The sequence below is a fragment of the Grampus griseus genome (assembly GCF_964374135.1).
Source record: "Grampus griseus genome assembly, chromosome: 14".
Lineage (NCBI taxonomy): Eukaryota > Metazoa > Chordata > Mammalia > Artiodactyla > Delphinidae > Grampus > Grampus griseus.
Window position 1 is genome coordinate 74,628,572 of NC_139008.1, and position 18,636 is coordinate 74,647,207.

General features: G+C 50.3%; 2 protein-coding genes across 3 annotated transcripts in view; both read right to left on the reverse strand.

Annotated features, from left to right (window-relative positions):
* Positions 1-133: 133 nt before the first annotated feature.
* On the reverse strand, positions 134-5,350 carry OCSTAMP (osteoclast stimulatory transmembrane protein; the record flags this gene model as incomplete). The annotated part of the gene is given in 4 exon segments (XM_082670745.1): positions 134-162; positions 165-522; positions 1,621-2,623; positions 5,307-5,350. Coding segments are annotated over 4 exon segments (1,434 nt in total).
* A 7,095-nt stretch (positions 5,351-12,445) lies between these two features.
* Positions 12,446-18,636, reverse strand: part of SLC13A3 (solute carrier family 13 member 3) — a gene marked incomplete at both ends in the record, with an annotated part of 73,263 nt that continues 67,072 nt past the window's right edge. For both annotated transcript variants that reach the window (XM_082671241.1, XM_082671240.1), the window contains 3 exons: positions 12,446-12,622; positions 13,911-14,048; positions 16,559-16,720. In XM_082671241.1, coding sequence (XP_082527367.1) covers positions 12,446-12,622; positions 13,911-14,048; positions 16,559-16,720 — 477 coding nt within the window. The remainder of the gene's footprint in view (positions 12,623-13,910; positions 14,049-16,558; positions 16,721-18,636) is intronic.

Here is an 18,636-nt window from a genome sequence, read left to right on the forward strand (position 1 = left end):
TACCCAAGGTCACACAGGGGAGGCAGCAGAAGGGCCAAGGTCACCACTCAGGTCTGGGCAACTCCAAAGTGCTTTCCTCTCGGCGCCATTGCTCTCTGTCCTTCCAGGTATCCAGCAGGTCTGTCTAGCCGTTCTAGGTGCTTGCTGCCAGCCCGGGTTTCAGGAGCAGTATGGAGTGCCCGGGGCCAGCTGCTGGCCTCGGTGCCTGTCATATCTTCGCTGGAGCCGGGCATGAAGGTGGTGGACCCTCCTTGCCTCCTGGGTCTTGAAGAAGGAGGCAGCGATGCTGTGCCTCAGGCGCCGGGCGTAGGTCTCCAGGAGGACCGTGGAGCAAGCGACGAGCTGCAGGGCGCCTGCAGCCAGGTGGGCGGCTGTGTGCGGGCGCCGGGGGGGCAGCAGCGGGCAGCCAGGGGCGATGAAGCGCAGCTCCCACTGGAAGGAGTTGTGGGCAGAGAGGAAGGGGCTCTCCAGAGGCGGCTGGTTGAAGAGGAAAGGGATGAAGCCCAGGATGGTGTATGCAGCCTTCAGAAAGGAGAAAAAGGCAAGGTCAGCAGAGAGACACCCCAGCCGTTCCCTGCCCCCCACCACATCTGGATGCTCTTGGGTCTGGACGGGTCCAGCTTTCCCTGTCCTCATCTGCAAAATGGGTGCAAAATCTGACCGTTTTGAGGAGGGTCAACTGAGATCAGGATCAACAGGCTTTTTACGGAATGAAAAGCACCATACAAATGCTATTTATATTGTTATTACTCTTTGCAGGGAACACTTTAGAGAAAACCAATTCATGCTTAAGGGCATTTACTCTTTTCTGAGCCCGTAGCGAAACTTCAGATGTTCTAGTCCATCAAGTAAGCACAATTTTATGAGGATGAGTCCATGAGCAGCTTCATTTAAAAGACGGGAACCTGGGCTTCCCTGGTGGCACAGTGGTTGAGAGTCCGCCTGCCGATGCAGGGGACATGGGTTCGTGCCCCGGTCCGGGAGGATCCCGCATGCCGCGGAGCGGCTGGGCCCGTGAGCCATGGCCGCTGAGCCTGCGCGTCCGGAGCCTGTGCTCCGCAACGGGAGAGGCCACAACAGTGAGAGGCCCGCGTACCGCAAAAAAAATACAAAACAGGAAGCTGGCAGGATTGGCCCGTGGGCTGTTCCCAAGGCTTCCTCCAGTCTGTTATCTACAGATGTGAGCTATTAATAATAGTCACTATTTATTAAACATCTCCCATGTGGTATGGGGCCGCCTAGGTACTTCTAGAGACTACCGCATGTTAAGACTCACAGTAACCTTGTAGGGTAAGGAGGATTGATCCAGTTTGTACAAGTGAGAAAAATGAGGCTGGGATATGCTGCGACGTGTGAAGAGTGGCCTTGGGGGGCAAATTATTTTAATATCTCTGGGTATCAGTATCTTCACCTGCGATAAGGGGTGAAAACAGAACCCACTGCCTCAGGCTGTCGTGAGAATTACATGGTTCGTCTGCCAAAGCCCCTGGATCCCACAGCGTATCCAAGCACCACGACTCGAAGGCAAGTAAAATTCAATTTTGAGTCAAGGGTTTAACAAACCCTATCCTCTCCCTCAAGGAAATGACTCTGTGCCCACCTTCCTCTCACGGCACTTACATCATATTTGATGGTGAGCGTGACGGGCACAGCGGGAAGCTGCTGAGCCCAGCCCACGGCTGCCTGCGCCAGGAGAAAGGCCACGTGGTCCACGGCCACTGTCACAGCTGTGGCCATCAGGAGCAGGGTAAGCAGCCCCAGCCTTAGGAGACAACTCAGCAGCTCCCCCTGGGACAGCCTTGGCCGGGCCGCCCACAGCAGCCAGGCTGGTGGGGAGGCCACCAGGTGCGTGGCCCCGATCTCTGCCAGCTGCTGAGCCAGCTGCCAGGTAGCATAGATGTTATCAAACTGCAGGTCAGTCAGGTATCGATGGAGGTACCAGGCTGAATCCACCAGGAGGCCCAGCATAAAGAGCCCTGTGACTGCCCGCTGGGTCCCCAGTGCCACCACCTGGGCCAAGGACTCCAGGCCGGAGAAGTCCTCCAGGACCTGCTGAGTGACCCTGAACACGTGGAGCCGGAAGGCGGAGCCATCGCCCTGGGCCTGGAGCGTCAGGCCCTGGCTGCCTGCTTGGCCGTCAGGGCCCAGAGCCTGGGAGGCTCTGTGCAGCTGGTGAGTGGTGTTGAGCAGACTCTCCAGGGAGCCCTCCGTGACACACCTCAGCACCTGCCCAGCTGCGTGCATGTTGGCCAAGATGTTGGGCACCACGACAATGGCCAGGGTGGTGGTACTCCAGGATAGGAGCAGGCGGCGGCCCTGCTCCGTGCCCAGGGTGGGCACGCTGAGTGCAAACAGACAGCGGGCGGGGGGCACCAGTCCCAGGCCCAGGAAGGCCAGGAAGCCACAGACAGTGGCCACCATGGCCGAGGGCCCTAGAGGATAAAGTAGCAGGGACACCAGCCCATAGTAGGTCAGACCCGCGGCAGCAATGGCCAGGGAACCGCACAGGAGGAGCTGGGTCAGCAGCTGGCCACAGCTGGCTGGGACAGGCTGGGAGAAGACAACCCAGGCGGCCTGCAGCAGGGCAAGGGACTTGTGGAGCCCCAGGTACCAGAATCTCCACCTGCACACAAGGAAATAGGGGGAGCCTCTATCAGGAGGGTTGGGGCATTGTGTGTCTGCCCAATGCCCCTGCCCTACAAACTCATCAACTGCCAACAGGCTCCACCCCTTTAGCCACAGTGGTGGGCACTCCTCCCAGGTGGGCCAATCAGAGTAACCCACCCCAAACCCACATGACCTAAGCTGAGCCAATCAGAGCCTTCCCCAGGATTATTCTCACTGAGTTGTCAGGGAAGAACTAGTTTCCATGCAGTTCCTGAGGATGAGAGGATGAATACCTGGGCTGCTTGTGTCTTGTGAGGGCAACTGGTGCAAGGGAATGAAAGAGTCATGGAGAGAGAAGCACAAATGAAAGAGAGAGGATGAGAGAGAGAGAAATGGGGAGAGATGCTTTTTCGCTTGAATTCATAGTCTTGGTCAGCTCAGTGTGACCCTGGACACTCCTTCTTTATGGATCTCAGTGTCTCCTCTATAATTTAGAGGATGGGAAGAGTGGACCAGCTGATCTCTGAGGAACTTTTCTCCTCTATTGTACTCTTATTTATTCATTCAACAAATATTTACTAAGCAACTACTCTGTGCTAGCCATTGGAGAAACAGGAATGGATAAAACAGAGGAGAATTCCTGGCCTCATAGAGCTTCCATGGAAGAGTGATAGCAGAGGAATAGTAAGAAGAGGTTGGGCTCTGGATACGTTTTGCTGGAAGAGCCAACACGATTGGCAGACTGATTGGTTGTGAGTGTGAGAGAAAGAGGGGGGTTCAGGATGACAATGAGGTTTTGTGTCTGAGCAGCTGAAAGCACTGAGGTGGTGTTTCCTGAGATGGGAAATCTGTGGTTGAAACAGGTTTGGGTGGAGGGGGGAGAGGAAGAATTCAGCTGGCAGTCAGAAATTTGAGCTGCGAGTTGCTGAATGTGTGATTGGAAACAATCTGGAGAGAGCAGGCTGGAGATATAAAGCTGGGAGTTGTGGATTGATAGACGGTATTTAAAGTCATGGGGTAGATGAGATTCCTTAAGACCGTGTGCTGACGGAAAGGAAAGAGCTCCGAAGACAGAGCTTAGTGGCACTCCAGGGTTCATGGGTTGGGAGATGAGGAGGAACCAGCCCAGGAGACCAAGAAGCCAGGCACTGTGGAGCTTGGGAAGCCAAGTCAATGAAATGTTTCAAGAAGGGAGTGAGCAAACGTGTCAAGTGCTGCTGGTGGGTCAAGAAGGATGAGAGCTGAGCAATGACCATTGGATTTAGCCACGTGGAAGTCACTGGTGACCTGGACCAGGGCAGCTGGGTGGCTTGTTCACTAGAGTGGACCCAAGGGAGGCTGGATGGAGAAGAAATTGAGGCACGAGTGCAGACAACGGTTTCAGGTCATTTTTGCAGTAAAGGTGCAGAGAAATGTTGTAGTAGTTGACATGGGAAACGGAACCAAGTTCCTTTAGGATGGAGGAACTTGAGCATGTTTGCAGATGGGGGATCCAATCAAGAGGGGAGACATTGATGAAGGGAGGCTTGCTGGTGTGACACTCTTCAGTGAGTGGCATGGGTGAGATTGAGAGCATGAAACCTGGGGCTGGTCTTAGAAAGGAGCAGGGGCTGTTCATCCTTAGTAGCAGGTGGGAAGGCACAGGAAATGGTTACAGGTGATGGTGAATGGACAGGTAAGGTGTGCGTACTAATGTATCGGTATCAACCAGTATACACAGAACAGAGCAATAGTTAAGGGCGTGACCTCCAGACTGCTTGGGTTCAAATCCCTGCTTCATCACTCACCATCTGTGTGACCTTGGTCAAGTTTCTTAACCTCTTCGTGCCTCAGTTTTCTCATCTGTAAAATGGTGCATAAAAGTGATACCTCATAGGGTCATGGCACATAGGAAGTACCATGTCAGCTATTACCTGTCACTAGAGCCTCAATTCCACCAGGGCAGGGACTTGGTCTCTTTTGATCACTGATAAATACCAAGGACCTAGAATAGTGTCTGATGTATAGTGGGTGCTCCGTAAATATTTGTGGACTGTAGCATGTTTACTTCTGTTTGTTCAGGGTAGCAGGAAGGCAGATCAGCACTGATGGTGAGGATGCTAGAGGAGATGATGGAAATTTGAAGGCGAAGAAGAAGGTATAACATAGGTGGCCAGGAAAGTGGGAGAGTAAATGAACTCGGGAAGTTATATACACGCTGGGCGGCATTGAGGACCCACTTGAGGTTAGAGGTGATGAATTAGGGTCTTCCCAGTCCCGCTGACATTTTAGTTTGGGACTAAACTCCCTTCTACTGTATAATTCATATTTGAAACATGGTCGCTGTTAAAGTGATAGCTAATAATTTGAATGACATTGGAATGGAAAACCAATTCTAAATCGTATTGGGTGCCAAGGTCTGTGCTGAATGTTGTAAATGCTAAGGAACCTGCTGCCATTCGTTGGGAGCTTACTCTGAGCCGAGCATGACGGCAAGCCCTGAGCATGCGTTTTCTCATTCAATTCTCACAACAGTCTCGTAGACATTATCATTACTCCCATTTCGCAGATGGGGAAACTGAGGCTCAAAGAGGTGAGGATTTACCCAAGGTCACACAGCCAGGGAATGGCAGAGACTGAGACCTAGCTCATACCCATCAGGCCTGACCACTGACTGTTTTCTTGCCTGTGGCCCCCAGTGTCCAAGTCCCCAGACCTACCCGGTCCTGACGAGATGCTCAGCTATCTCCTGGGGGGCCCTCATGCTCCCTGAACAGCAGTGGATCTGGGCAGGCGGGCTCAGGCAGCGAAGGTAAGTGGAGAGGAAGTGGGGGGAATTCCGTCCTCCAAAAGTGACCAGAACTGTCACTTCTGCTTTTCTGCCCTGATTTAAGTACCTCTGCTGGCCTTGTCCCGCCCTGCCTGGGCCCACCTCCCAGGGGGGTGGGCAAGCTGACTCATCCTCTTCCGGCAGGCAGGAGCCAGTGGAAGGTGTGGGAGGAGAGAAGAGGCCTTTTCCAAGCAAAGTCTCTAATCCTGATAGCAGGAAGGTAGAATTAGTCCCATTTTACAGAGGAAGAAACTGAGGCTCAGAGAAGCCATACAGCTCATTAGCGGTAGTGCTGGGGCTAGAACTCAGCTCGGCTTCATGTTCCTTCCCCTTGCATAGTTATGTGCCCCCAGAAGAGCGTGATCTCTAACTCTTAGGGGGTGGAAACCCACAGGAGACAATTGGACCTCTGCTATGACTTTCCAATCGTCAGGGACTCTGGTCTCCCGCTCAGCTCCCTTCCTGTCTTTATCCCAACATGGACCTGGCTTCCAATCACAGTTCCGTCCCTCCCTAGCTGTGTGACCTTGGGCAGGTGACCTTGCCTCTCTGTCTCAGTTTTCTCCTCTTAAAAGAGCGTAAGGATAAGAACAGTTAACATTTATCGAGCCCTTGTTAAGTATCAGGCACTCTGCTACATAGCTTCTCTTGGCGTTCACTGAATCTTTTTTTTCCAACAACCCTTTGTGGCAAGGACTGTTATTTCCATTCTTTAGTTCAGAAAACTGAGATCCAGAGACTTAAGTCCCTTAACCCAGCCGCTCAGGTAGTAACAGGTAGAGCCACGATTTATAGTCAGCATCCTTGCTCCAGAGTTTACTGGTCAGCCACTGGGCCCTACTGGTGGGGAGGGAAGAATTCACAAGGTTCTTGGGATGCGTCTGGCACTGCCAAGAGCAGGCACTCAGTGAACGTGAATTCTCTGTTTGTGGGCTCTGCCGCAGTCACTGCCCTGCAGGTACACTTCTGGGCTGTTCTGAAAGCCAATCCCTTCCTGGAAAGCAGACCCTCCTCCCCCCTACACTCCAGTGTCTCTGTGCCCCATCACTGCCAGCAGGACCACCTCCGCCAGGAGGCCTCTCCTGAGCACCCAGCCCCCCACCCTACAGGATGGACTGGGGCGGGGGGCACAGTTAGGCGGTGTTCCAGACTCCCTGTCGTTTCCTTTCTAAGGACATTGCCTGGGTCACTTGCTCAGGCCTGAAGGAGCGTGTTCCATGGCCCAGATAAGGGAAGTGGCATTCTCATAGTCACACAATTGGATGAGACACCTGTAGTCCTCAGAGGGCTTAACACCCTTCCTGGATCACAAGCCGCTCTAGGAAGCCAGGCCACTGTCAAGTCTGCAAAGAACTGGGCACACAGAGTAGACGGAGAGCAGGAAATGCAGGCATCTGCAGGGGCCACCTAAGGTAAGGAGCAGAGGGCCAGGTGGAAACAGCGGTGAACTGCCATGTGGAGGCCCTTCAAAAAGGGTAGCTTCCACTCCGCTCCAGCTAGGGGTTGAAGCCCCTCAAAAATGAGGCCCAACATTACCAGGGTGGCCAGTTTTTCCAAAGATGCCAGTCATTCCCAATTTTATGTAGACGCCTCCAAGTTTCAAAAGCCAGTATTTTTAAAAAGTGAAAGACCCTTGTGCAGGCCAATCTTGGTAGGTCTGTGGGGCAAAGCCAGCATAAAGGCCACCAGTTTACAAGTTCTGACAGAGGCCTCAGTAGGACTGATGCAGGGAGCAGTCTAGCTGTTCCTCTGATCTGCAGGGTCCCTGGGGTGGAGGTGGCAGACTTCACTCAAAGGCCAGCTATGCCACTTGCTGTGCTGTGTGACCTTGGGAAAGACACTGTCCCTCTCTGAACTTGGATGTACTCTGCTATAATGAGGAGAATACTAGTACGTGCTTCTTAGGGTTGAGAATTCAATGTGATAATGTATGTTCAGTGCCCAGTAAACAATATATAAATGCTTCAGGCCAGCTCTTTCCAACCTGGACTGATAGTTTGGCCTGAGTGAGCCCCAGGCTTCTCAGACCAGATCTTACAGGCCTCTATGATGCCCACTGGACCAGATCCCGTGGCCTGGGTCCCATCACACGGGAAACTTCAGGGCATTGTGCTGGTCGGAGGGAAAAGTCCTGGAAAACACCGGCATTTGCTTTGTTACTGCACTGGCACAAGGGAGCTGATTGGTTAAGGAACATGTTGGTCATTTCCCCAGGGCCTCTAGTGGATGCATAAGATCTGGGAGGATGTGAGAATAGGGAGGGAAAGGGCAGAAGATATTTTTGGCTTTTCTCAGCACATACAGGCAGTCACTTCTGCCTATATAAGGCTGACCTGAGCCTAAGCCCACAACATCCGGAAGGAGTGTCTGAATCATCAAAAATAGAATGAGCTTTGCTGAGCGGAATTCTGGGTGGAGGATTCAGAGCCATAAGACAGAACATGAAGAGGAAGTGGTAAGTCTTCAGTTCTAGAATCACAATCAGAGGTCCATAGAATATTAGAGTCATTGAAGTTTACAGCTTGTGGGGGTAGAATGTTGCCACCGTCCAGTTGGCTTCAGAATGTGGAGAGGTGGCTAGAGTCTTATCGGATAGGCAGTGCTCTCTTAGAGAAATGATGTGAGTCACATAGAAAGTTTTTAAGTTTCTAGTGGTCACATTAAAAAAGTGAAAATAATTTTAATATTTTATTCAACCTAATGCATCCAAAATATTATCCTTTTAACATGTAATGAATACAAAAAAATGATAAAGGAGGACCTGGATTGGCTGCATCAAAGGACTCCCTTACATTCTGGCTTCTGTTGGTATGACGGTTAATTTTATGTGTCAATTTGGTTGGGCCATGGTATCCAGATATTTGATCAAACATTATTCTGGATCTTTCTGTGAGGGTGTTTCCACATGAGATTTACATTTAAATCAATGGAGTTTTAATAAAGCAGATTGCTCTCCATAACGTGGTGGGCCTCGTTTAATCAGTTGAAGGCCTGAAAAGAACAAAAGGCCAACTTTGCCTGAGCAAGAGGGAATTCTGCTAGCAGGCTGCCTTTGGGCTCGAACTGCAACTCTTTCCATACATACACATCTTGTTGGTTCTGTTTCTCTGGAGAATCCTCATCAACACAGCTGTGTTTCCCCATTGGGGAGCCCCTGCAGGAGAGCTGAGAGAGAGAGAGGGGAGGAAGACCCAGGGCAGCTACTTCCCTGTGAAGTCATCAAGGGCTGGATGTGTCCCTGGACTAAAGTTGCCAGCTCCAGGTTAGCAGCTGTCCTGCAGACCCCGGGCTGAGAGGTGCTTCTCCATGACTAGCCCTTCCTCTCACCACCAGGGTCTATGCTTTCTCTTGTGGTTTCCATAAGTGACCACCTGCCCACACCTTGTAACTAGACCCTCATCTCTCAGATGCGGAAACCAAAGTCCAAACAGTAAAGGGCCTGCTTAAGGTCATACAGATGTTATGGGTGGAGCTGGCTGTCCAATGCGGCTTACTGAACTCCTCGCTCAACGAGGAGTGAGTATTACTCACCTTTTCCCCCCATTTACCCTCACAGCTTCCATTCCTCTGCCCACATGATCCTGCGCTTCTCTTTGACGTTTGTGCCGGAGTCTGTCCGTGTCCATGCTATCACTCCACATTTCATCGCGTCTGCTTGTGGCCATGTTTCCACGGTGTGCTTCCTCCATGTTTTATTTAAATGCCCCTCTTCCCCAGTGATGGTCACCTTGGTGGCCTCCAGCTCCTTGGTACCTCAGACAACTGTGGCATGAATATCCTCCTACATTGTCTCCTTAGGGACGCATGGGATAGTTTTGCTGGGATATAAGCCCAAGAACAGGATGGGCCATAGGAACGCAGACAATGAATCCCCAATTACTACCAAGTTGCTTGCCAGGCTGACGGTAGTAGTTGTCTCGCCAACAGAAAACAAGGGTTTCTGTGTCCTCGCGTTTCACCATCACTCACTGTCCACTTTTCTAGTTTTCGTCAGTCTGATTGGCATGTTGTCGAACCGTGGCCTAACTTGCACCTACCTGATTACAAGTGGTCTGAGCATCTCTTTATAAACCCGCTGGCCACTCACATATCTCTTTTCAGGACGGCATATTCGTAACTTTCACCCCATTTTCTCTTGGGTGTTATGGTGGAAGGCTTCCAAAGTTGGTGGCTAGCCATCTTCTGCCCTGTATGTGGATGGCACTCCTCCCATTAAGGAGCGGAGTTATTTCCCTCCCCTTGAACCAGGCTAACCCTGTGACCTGATGTGACCAATACAATGTGGCAGAATTGACATTCGTTCTTGGACTCCCAAGCCCACGCCTTAAGGGGACTTGTAGCTTCTGCTTTTGCCTTCTGAGAAGCCCACTGCCACGTACAGAGGTCCAGGCTGGACTCCTGGAGGAGCCACGTGACCCTGGAGGGTCCACAGCCACCATGGACTTTCCAGCGCCAGCTAAACCCCCAGCTGAGTGGCCCCAGCCACACCATGTACAGCAGAGACAAAACCAGGCCTGCAGAACTCTGACCAAGTACAGAAATGTGTTGTGTTTTAAGGCCCTGAACTTTGGGGTGATTTGTTATGCAGCCTCAGGTAAGTGTTTTGTTTTTGTCTCTTCTGGCTTCTGGGTATTCCTTGTGTATTCCAGATGAGTCCTTGGTAAACTTCTAATGACTCTGTACCACCCCTGCCATCTCCTTTCCTCCCACACCACCTTGAGCACATGGCTGACTCCTACTGGTCTCAGCCCAGGGCTGCCTCCTCAGAGAAGTCCTCCCTGACCACCCTGGCTAACACAGCCTTTATAGCTAACATAGCCATAGGTTTCTCACATTGGCCAGTTTCATTTTCTTCTTAGCCCACGTTATGACCCAGAGTCACTTTACCTATTTGTTTACCTGCCTACTGCCTGTCTCCAGGGCTAATTTCCATGTGGCTGGGGACAGTGGACTAGCACGTAACAGATTCTAAATAAATACTGTTGAATGAATAAATGGAAGAATGAGTGAATAAAGAAATGAGCCAAACAGACCCCAGATTGAAGAGTGAGTTTGCTTTCTCATAAATTCTAGTACAGATTTACTTATCAAATGTTTACTAAGCATCTACTATGTGCCAGAAACTGTTCTAGGAACTGGAGTTACAACACTGAACAAAATAAAGTTTGTATTCTCATAGGTTTATTTTCTAGAGGGAGAGAAAGTTAATAAACAAGAAAGTAAATAATACAGTGTCCTGACTAAATATTAAGGAGAAAAATATAGCAGGATAAGGGGATAAAAAGTAATGAGGGTGATATTTTAGACTTGATGGTCAGGGAAGCTTCTCTGGGGAGGTGACATTTGAGCAGAGACCTGAATAAAGTGAGAAACAAGCATATATTTGGGAGCAAAGTGTTCTAGGTAACGGAAACAGCATGTGCAAAGGCCCAGAGGCAGGAGAGTTTGAGTATGTGGCTGGAGTAGAGTGGAGAGGGGAGAGCAGTAAGGAAGTGAGGTCAGGGAGGTCAATTCTGTGAAACCCCCAGTTCCAGAACTTAGGGCTTTGAAGCTCTTTTATGGCCACAAAGGCAAATAATCTCCAGGCCCAGGGTTGATTAACATTCTTTATTTTATAGAATTTTCAATCAGAAGTATTTGAAATCACCATTCATCCGGTTATAAGCCCCTTGGGTTTCTCTGTGAATGAATTTCTCCACTGCCCCATCCAATAGGGCTGTAACTGTGACTAAATATTGAAGTAACCCCACGGGAAGGACAGGGAGCCCATTCTCCCTCCTCCCCACTGCTCCCAGGGGAATATCCATGACTCACTTGTGCTGTTTCAAGAACAAGTTCAGTCCCTGGGTGCTGCTTCCCAGCCCGAGCTGCTTGGGGAACCTCATCCCTCAGAGGCATAGGAAGTCGGGGAGGTGAGCTTTCTGGGCCCCTCAGCCGGTGCCTTTTCGAGATGTTCCTACTTGAAGCAAGGAGGGATCAGATCCTCTAGGACAGGCCCCACCAGCCACTGGCTCAGGGGAAGTCTTAAGTTGTCCTCGTCTGTAGAAGAGGATTATGGTGTTTCCCTGCCTGAGACATTTGACCTCTTACAAGGCCCCAATTTATCTTTTGACTTTTCTCTCACCCCTGAAAATGTGGCCTTTGCTAATCAAACATGCTTACCGCTTCGGGTCGGGGCAGGGAGGTAAAGACCAGCTCCTGGAAGAGGAAGAAGCCTGCAGTCACGAAGGCCCCTGTGGGCCACGTGCGGAAGGGGCCTGGCTGGAGGGGCCATGGGTCACCTGTGAGAGGGCATGGCCCAGACTTGGCCTGACCCTGGAACTGTGGCCACACTGAATCAGACTGAACAGGAAAATCCTAATAAGCTTGGGTAGAAAGGTCTAGAACTCCTCTTGTGCGCTCGGGAGCCCGGAGAAGCAGCAAGGAGGCTTTGCACGATCTCCATGTCCTCAGGATGTCATCTGTCCCTCCCCCTGTATCCAGGGATTGAAAATACCCCTGGCTGCTGGGTATCAGCAGGGGTGATATTTGAATAACTGGCAGAGAATTGGCCCCCACCAAGCAGAGCGCACACCAGCTGTGAACTGCTGGAACAGCTGGACTGGGACACAGCAGCCCCAGAGTCTCTTGAAGGAAGGTGATCTCTAAAGGCAAGATGGTCTCTCCAGATGGTAACTCGTGTAGTCAGTGAGGGATGCTAGCTGTGCTTCCCACCCTACCTATTCAAGACAAACGCCATTCCAGATTTGCTTCTTGTTGCTGAAATTGGGCTTTCTTGCATCCTAACCACAGAACAGCTCAGAGATAAAGGAGCTTGTTGCTCAGGCAGCAGATCTGGGAGGTAGCTGCACCCTGAACTGCATGACAGAGGAGAAGGTATCCTAGAAAACGAGACTGTGGACCCAAGTGGACCACTGGAACGCACCCTCGCTTGCTGCGTACTGGATCACAGAGAAGAATTGCTTGATCATCCTGTAGGGTCCTGGCAGCAGATGAGAGCCCAGCCCGAAGAGAGTACCTGAGGGGGACTCAGAGGGTCTGAAATGTGTCATTGGCCAAGGTGGATGGCAGTGCTGTGACATTGCTTAGGTGGATGTTGGCCCAGTCCGGGAAGGTGCCCAGCTGGAAGATGGTCTGTGCCCAAGTATTCATGGCCAAGCTGAGCAGCAGGACGCCCATCACGTTCATCAGGAGTCCCGTCCGCGCCTGCAATGGAGCCCAGGGTGAGGGGGGGTCTGCTCGAGGCCCATTATACAGCTGGAAAAGCCCAGGCTCAGAGTCAGAAAGCCCTTCACCCAAGACTGCACAGCTGGGAAGTGATGGGGCCAGACACAAACCCAGGTTGGCCGATACCCAAGACCCTTCCGTCTTTACACGCCTTAGGCTGACCCTCAAGGAGCTGAAAATGTCCCCATTCACTGAGTGGTTTCTAGGTGCCAGGCACTGTGCCATGCAGTTGTCACAGAGCTATGTAATTTACCCTGAAAGCAACCCTGTGAGGGCTGTTATCACCATCATCATTATTCCCATTTTACAGAAGAGGAAAATGAGGCTCAGAGAACGGGGCTCACCCAGGATCACACAACCTGAAAATAATCTGCTTTGATCAGTAAACATACCCTCTGCTTTTCATTTACTGTCTCCCTCATAGAAGGCAACCTCCTTAGAGGCAAGCCTGTGTCTCCCCTACACTGCTCAGCCCCCTGCCCAGAACATGGAATGTGCTCAGCAAATAGCTGTGCAGTGAATGAACCCACAGTGGATGAACGTCTGTCTGCCTGGGTCCCTACTGTCTCTTTGCTCTGTGATCTCTTTCTGCCTCTCACTGTCTCCATCTGTCCTGGGGGAACTCTGTGCCTGGAGAGCCTGCGTGGGTTGAGGACTGGTTAAGCAGATTCCCCCATTTCAGTTGCACCAGCTTAGGACCCCGAAGCTTAGGTCCCTGAGCACCCACGGTGCAGACACCCCAGGCAGCCAGTGGAGGGGGAAGGGCAGCAGGAAGCAGGTGGAGGAGGGGGCAGGAGCCAGTTCAGCAGGGGAGCCTTGGCGGGGGGCCCTGCTGAAAGCTGGAGGTCCCCCGCCACTGCCACGACCCTCAGCCTCTGTCTCCTCTCCAGCAGGCTGGGCACCGAGGCCCGGCCCTAAGTCCCAGGTGTGGTCCACTGCTCCTCTCCTAGAGACGCCGCCACCGGGCACAGAGCGCTTGGCCAAACAAGTCAGAAGACAGGGCACTGCCCAGAGAGAGGGGAAGCCCCTAGTCTCTGAAGCAAACTTTGGAAAGTAGTCGCCGAGGCAGCGCTTCCTGAAGTTGACTAAGCATAAGAATCATCTCAGAGTGTTTGCTAAAAGGTATATTTCTGGTCCCACTCGGAAGGACCTATTCAGAAATTGCGGGATGTTGGGGGAAGCACAGGTCCTTCCTGCCTTGCTGCCTTGCCCACCCCTGGTGTCCACCCACCTCCCTGGACCTCTGCTAGAAAGTGCCCAGACTCACCATGTCTTTGACCAGCAAGTGTCCAGAGGCGAAGGCGATTGAGTTGGGGGGCGTCGAGACTGGAAGCATGAAGGCATAGGAGCAGCCGACTGTGCCGGGGATCATCAGATACAGGGGGTGCACCCTCAGACGGATGGCCTGGGCCAGCGGGGGCGGGACAGACCGAGGCCGAGAAACACAGAGAAGCCACACGGGAGATGGAGACAGGTGGAGACACAGAGATGCATGGAGAGAGATTGGCGAGTGAGAGAGAACGAGAGAAACAAACGGGAAGATGGATTTAAAGACACACAGAGAGAAATGCGGCCAGAACGGACACACAGGCAGACATAGAGACAGACAGACAAGAAGAGAACCAGACCGAGGGAGATATGGAGAGAACATTCCTAGGTTAGCGACATTCCAAGCACATGCAGGTTCATCAGGGAGGATGGGCTGGGGAGATTATTCTAGAACACTCCCTCTTCCAACTGGAGTGCGTATCAGAATCACCTGGAGGGCTTGTTAAACCCCAGAGCGCTCGCACCACCTCTTGCAGAGTTGCTGGGTCAGCAGGTCTAGGGCAGAGGGGGCCCCAAGAATTTGCATTTCTAACAAGCCCCCAGGTGATGCTGATGCTTCTGGTCCAGAGACCACATCTGGAGAATCACGGCTCTAAAAATCCTCAAGTCCCCTGCCTGGTCCTTCTCTCAGCCTAACGATCCAAACAGCTGGCCTCTGGGTACCTTTTGTTGGGGCCTCACTGGATTTCAGAGATAAAGAGAGCTCACGGTAGCACCGTCGGCACTCATTTCCAGATTTCTAAGACCGTGTGGATCAAAGGTGTCTGGGGGTTGGCCTCAGTTAGCAGACCACCGGTTCATCACCTCCCCCGAATGACACGTCCACCAGTAACTCATGGTGATCACTTCGCCAGCATTTTATTTTAAGGTAAGGATTTTTTGGCCCCTCTAGGGAATTTTTGTGAACCAAAGCATATACATTTTCTCAAAAAGCACTAAGATCACCCCCTTGCATGTAAAATGTTTTGATTTTGATGATAAGCAACGTTTAGAAGAATAAATCATTTACTAGTATCTTCTTCAGCAAAAGCTGCCCCTGCAGACCTGACTGGGTCTGCTCTCCCTCCTCCCTCCCAGAGCACCCCCATCTCTCTCAATTGCCCGATCCATCAGATCCTGGGGAAGGGTGTGATTAAATCCAATCACACTTAGCAGGGCTACGGGGACCCCTACCCCACACTGCTGGTGGGGGTGGAAATGGCACGCCCACACTTGGGAGGGCAATTTGTCCATCTCTTACAAAATTGTAAATGCACGTGCTCTTTCACCCAGGGATCTCAGTTCTGGAGATCTAGATGTATCTACGTATAAAAAGGTGCTCAGACAAGGAGAGGCCAAGGCAGCATTGCTGGGAAATAGCAGAGCCTGGAAACAACCTCTGTGTTCATCAGTAGAAGATTGCTTAAATAAAATCAGCAACTATGGATTCATAATGGAATATTCTCTAGTCATTGAGAAAGAGTAAAGTGTATCTGTGTGTGCTAATACAGTGTGATATCCATTATAAATTGATGCATAAATAAACAAATAAAAAGCAAAAAGTGATTCAGAGAGTGTGCCTGGCACATCACTGTTTGCATACAAAGCATATACTTGCAACATCGATTTAATCTGATCACTTTGGTCTATATCGAGATAATCATATGGTTTGGTCTTCTTTAGTCTACTTAAATATAAAACTATACTGATAGTGTCTGTTAATCAGTTTTGAAATTTCTAGTAGAATTCATATGACCTTGGATCCATTTTGTTACTCGCATCCTTGTTTACATGCGACATTGAGTTATAACTTTCTTTTCCTTTGCTCTCCTTCTGTTTTTGGTGTCAGGGTTTTGCTAACCTTGTACCTTGATTGCACAGCTTTCTCAATCTTTCTGTGCTCTGGAACACTGGGGGTAAGTGGGGACTATCTGTTCCTTGAAGGTTTGCTAGCTCTCACCTCAGACATCCCTCTGGGGCTAGTGATCTGTAGAGCAGTGATTCTCAACCGGGGATAATTTTGCCTCCCCAGGAGACATGTGGCAATGTCTAGAGACATTCTGGATTGTCACAATTTAGGGGGGATGCCTTTGGTATCCAGTACGTAGAGAACAGGGATGCTGCTAAACGTCCTACAATTCACAGGACGGCTTCACATAACAGAATTCTCTGGCCCAAAATGTCAATAGTGCTGAGAAACCCTGCTTTAGAGGGAGGCTAGAGCTTTGCCTACCATTAGAATTTCTCCTAAGGTTATCTGTCCACTCAGATTTTCTACTTCTTCTTCATCCATATTTGGCAATTCCTATTTTCCTAGAAAACTCTCCATGTCACCATGGGTTACTTTTCCCACAGGAGGGAATTTCCCACAGGAGGGAATTTGGTGCATTTGGAAAATATTTACTCTGTTTATGCAGTTCTTAAAGAAAAAAACAGTATTGTTTTAAAAAATATATATCATGGTTCTGACGCTATCATGCATTTTGGACGAGAGCAATGACCAGCTGTGGCTCCTGGTGGAGTTCCCAGGAGCGAGAAAGAGATTTCTGAACGTGTGTTGGGGAGAGGTGTTTCCCTCCCGCCCCAGGACCCTATATGGACCCTCACCAGCTCCGCCAGGACAGGCAGAAAGATGATAATAGTGGCCGTGTTGCTGGCAAACTCCGTGAAGAAGGCGACAACCACAGTGATGAGCAGCACGGCCAGCGCTGGTGGCACCTTCTCCAGGGGGTGCAGCTGCCCACCAATCCATGCGGATAGCCCCGACTCCTGCAGAGGGGAGGAAGCAAGGACACCTCTTCACCCCCCCAGCCCTCCAACAGCTGCCCGCCCCCCGCCCCCCCCCACCGCCGAGCCTGGGCCAAGGCGGGAGGGTTAGGGTTGGCCACAGCGATGGCAATTACACCCTTTCATATACGGGTTGACTGAGGTTCAGAGAGGGTAAGTCACCTGCTCAAGGTCACATATTCCAGCCTGGACTTCAGCCAGCTTCTCTGCTTCCTGAGCTGCTCTGTACTCCATACTCTACAGGCCCAGGGCCCAAACCCCTGGATCCTCAAATAATCCATCTGGTTCTCCAAATAATCCATTTGGTTGTGGGACCCCCTAAACTTGAGTGGGAGAGGGGAACTGGACCCTGCATGCTAAATCTTCTCATTCCTCCAGTGATGGTTGCTAATTACAAAAATATTAACACATTTATACAAAATATTCAATATTAATTTTATAATTTTATGTATTAATACATACCAAATATATAATATATACAAGATATTATATATATCATATATAATAGGAAACGTGTCAGATATATATCAAATACAACACAATGAATAGGATTATCAATAATAAGGATATTTATAATGAGTATTACAATGATGGTACCACAAACACTAACATTATTAACACATTATTCCTTATCATAAGAATCACCATCATTGAGGCTTTACAGGGTGTCAGGCACCTGCCTGCATTACCTCCCTGACTCTTCCCAACCATCCAGCAAGGTAAGCATTCCTCCCTGTGTTACAGAGAAGGAACCCTAACTTGGCAAAGTTTTTGTGATTTGCTCTAGGTCCCCAAAAAGTGACTAAGATGTATTTTGCACTCAGGGCCACGTACGTCAGTAAACTAACATTCTCCTGCAAAGTTCCTTGTCACTGGGCACCCTCCACTGGATACACCAGACTGTCACTGCACCTCTTAATGAAGGGCAGTGCCCAGAGCGGACCACTGCCCTCCAGGACAGAAAAAAGACAAGGTCGATTGTCTCCTCCCTGGCTCCAGACTACACCTGCCACCAACGCTGCAGAATTACCTCCGAGCTCTCTCTCTGCTGAGTTCTCCAGGCATTACTGTACTTACGAGTATTTAATAATGATACTCTCCCCCACCTCTGTCCTCACCACTTCAAATGTATCCTTAACAACCCGGAATCCAATGCACCTTCATTAAAACCCCAAAGAGGAAAAACTGATGTAAAATTGTGCTCGATGCTGCCCCCTGGTGGTGCCATGCAGTAATATCTCATTAAAGCTGCAAGGGCGCTGCCTGTAGGTCGTTTTCTTAACAAAGATAACAAAGCTGTAGGCTTAGGAGCTGATCAAGGGCAGAGTTGGATTAGACCCCTAACATTTAGAATCAAGTGTATGTCTACCATAGCCCTTTTATGGTAGACATACACTTGTATGTCTACGCAGTATCTTTTGGTACCAACAAACTCCGGTTTATCGGAGACAATTTATGCTCTTTTGTATTTAATAGAAAATTTGCTGCTTATTCCAGAAATTAAGCTTTCATAGTGGATTCTAGAATGCAGTATTCTGTTTTTACATAAATAAAATAATACATCTGTCGCTACGATATGACTTAAAAGTTACCTTCAAGGAATGAATAATACATGCTAGTTTTCCCTAGAAGAGACCTTATAAAATTAAGGTGCTTCTTTCATATCTGCACTGTTTGATAGCTTAGAAATTATAGTATATGGCAGAGTCGAGCCCCAGCCCCTCCTCTGGCCCAGGGAACACTGCAGGGAAAAATGGGTCCACTAGTTTTTCCCAGAGGCCACAGCTCTGGCAAAGAGGCCGACAGCGTGTGTGCAATTAAATGGAGAGCGGCTGGAGAGAGGGAATATTAATGAATTGGATGAATGAGAAGCCAAGAGCTTCCCTGTAGCCGGGCCT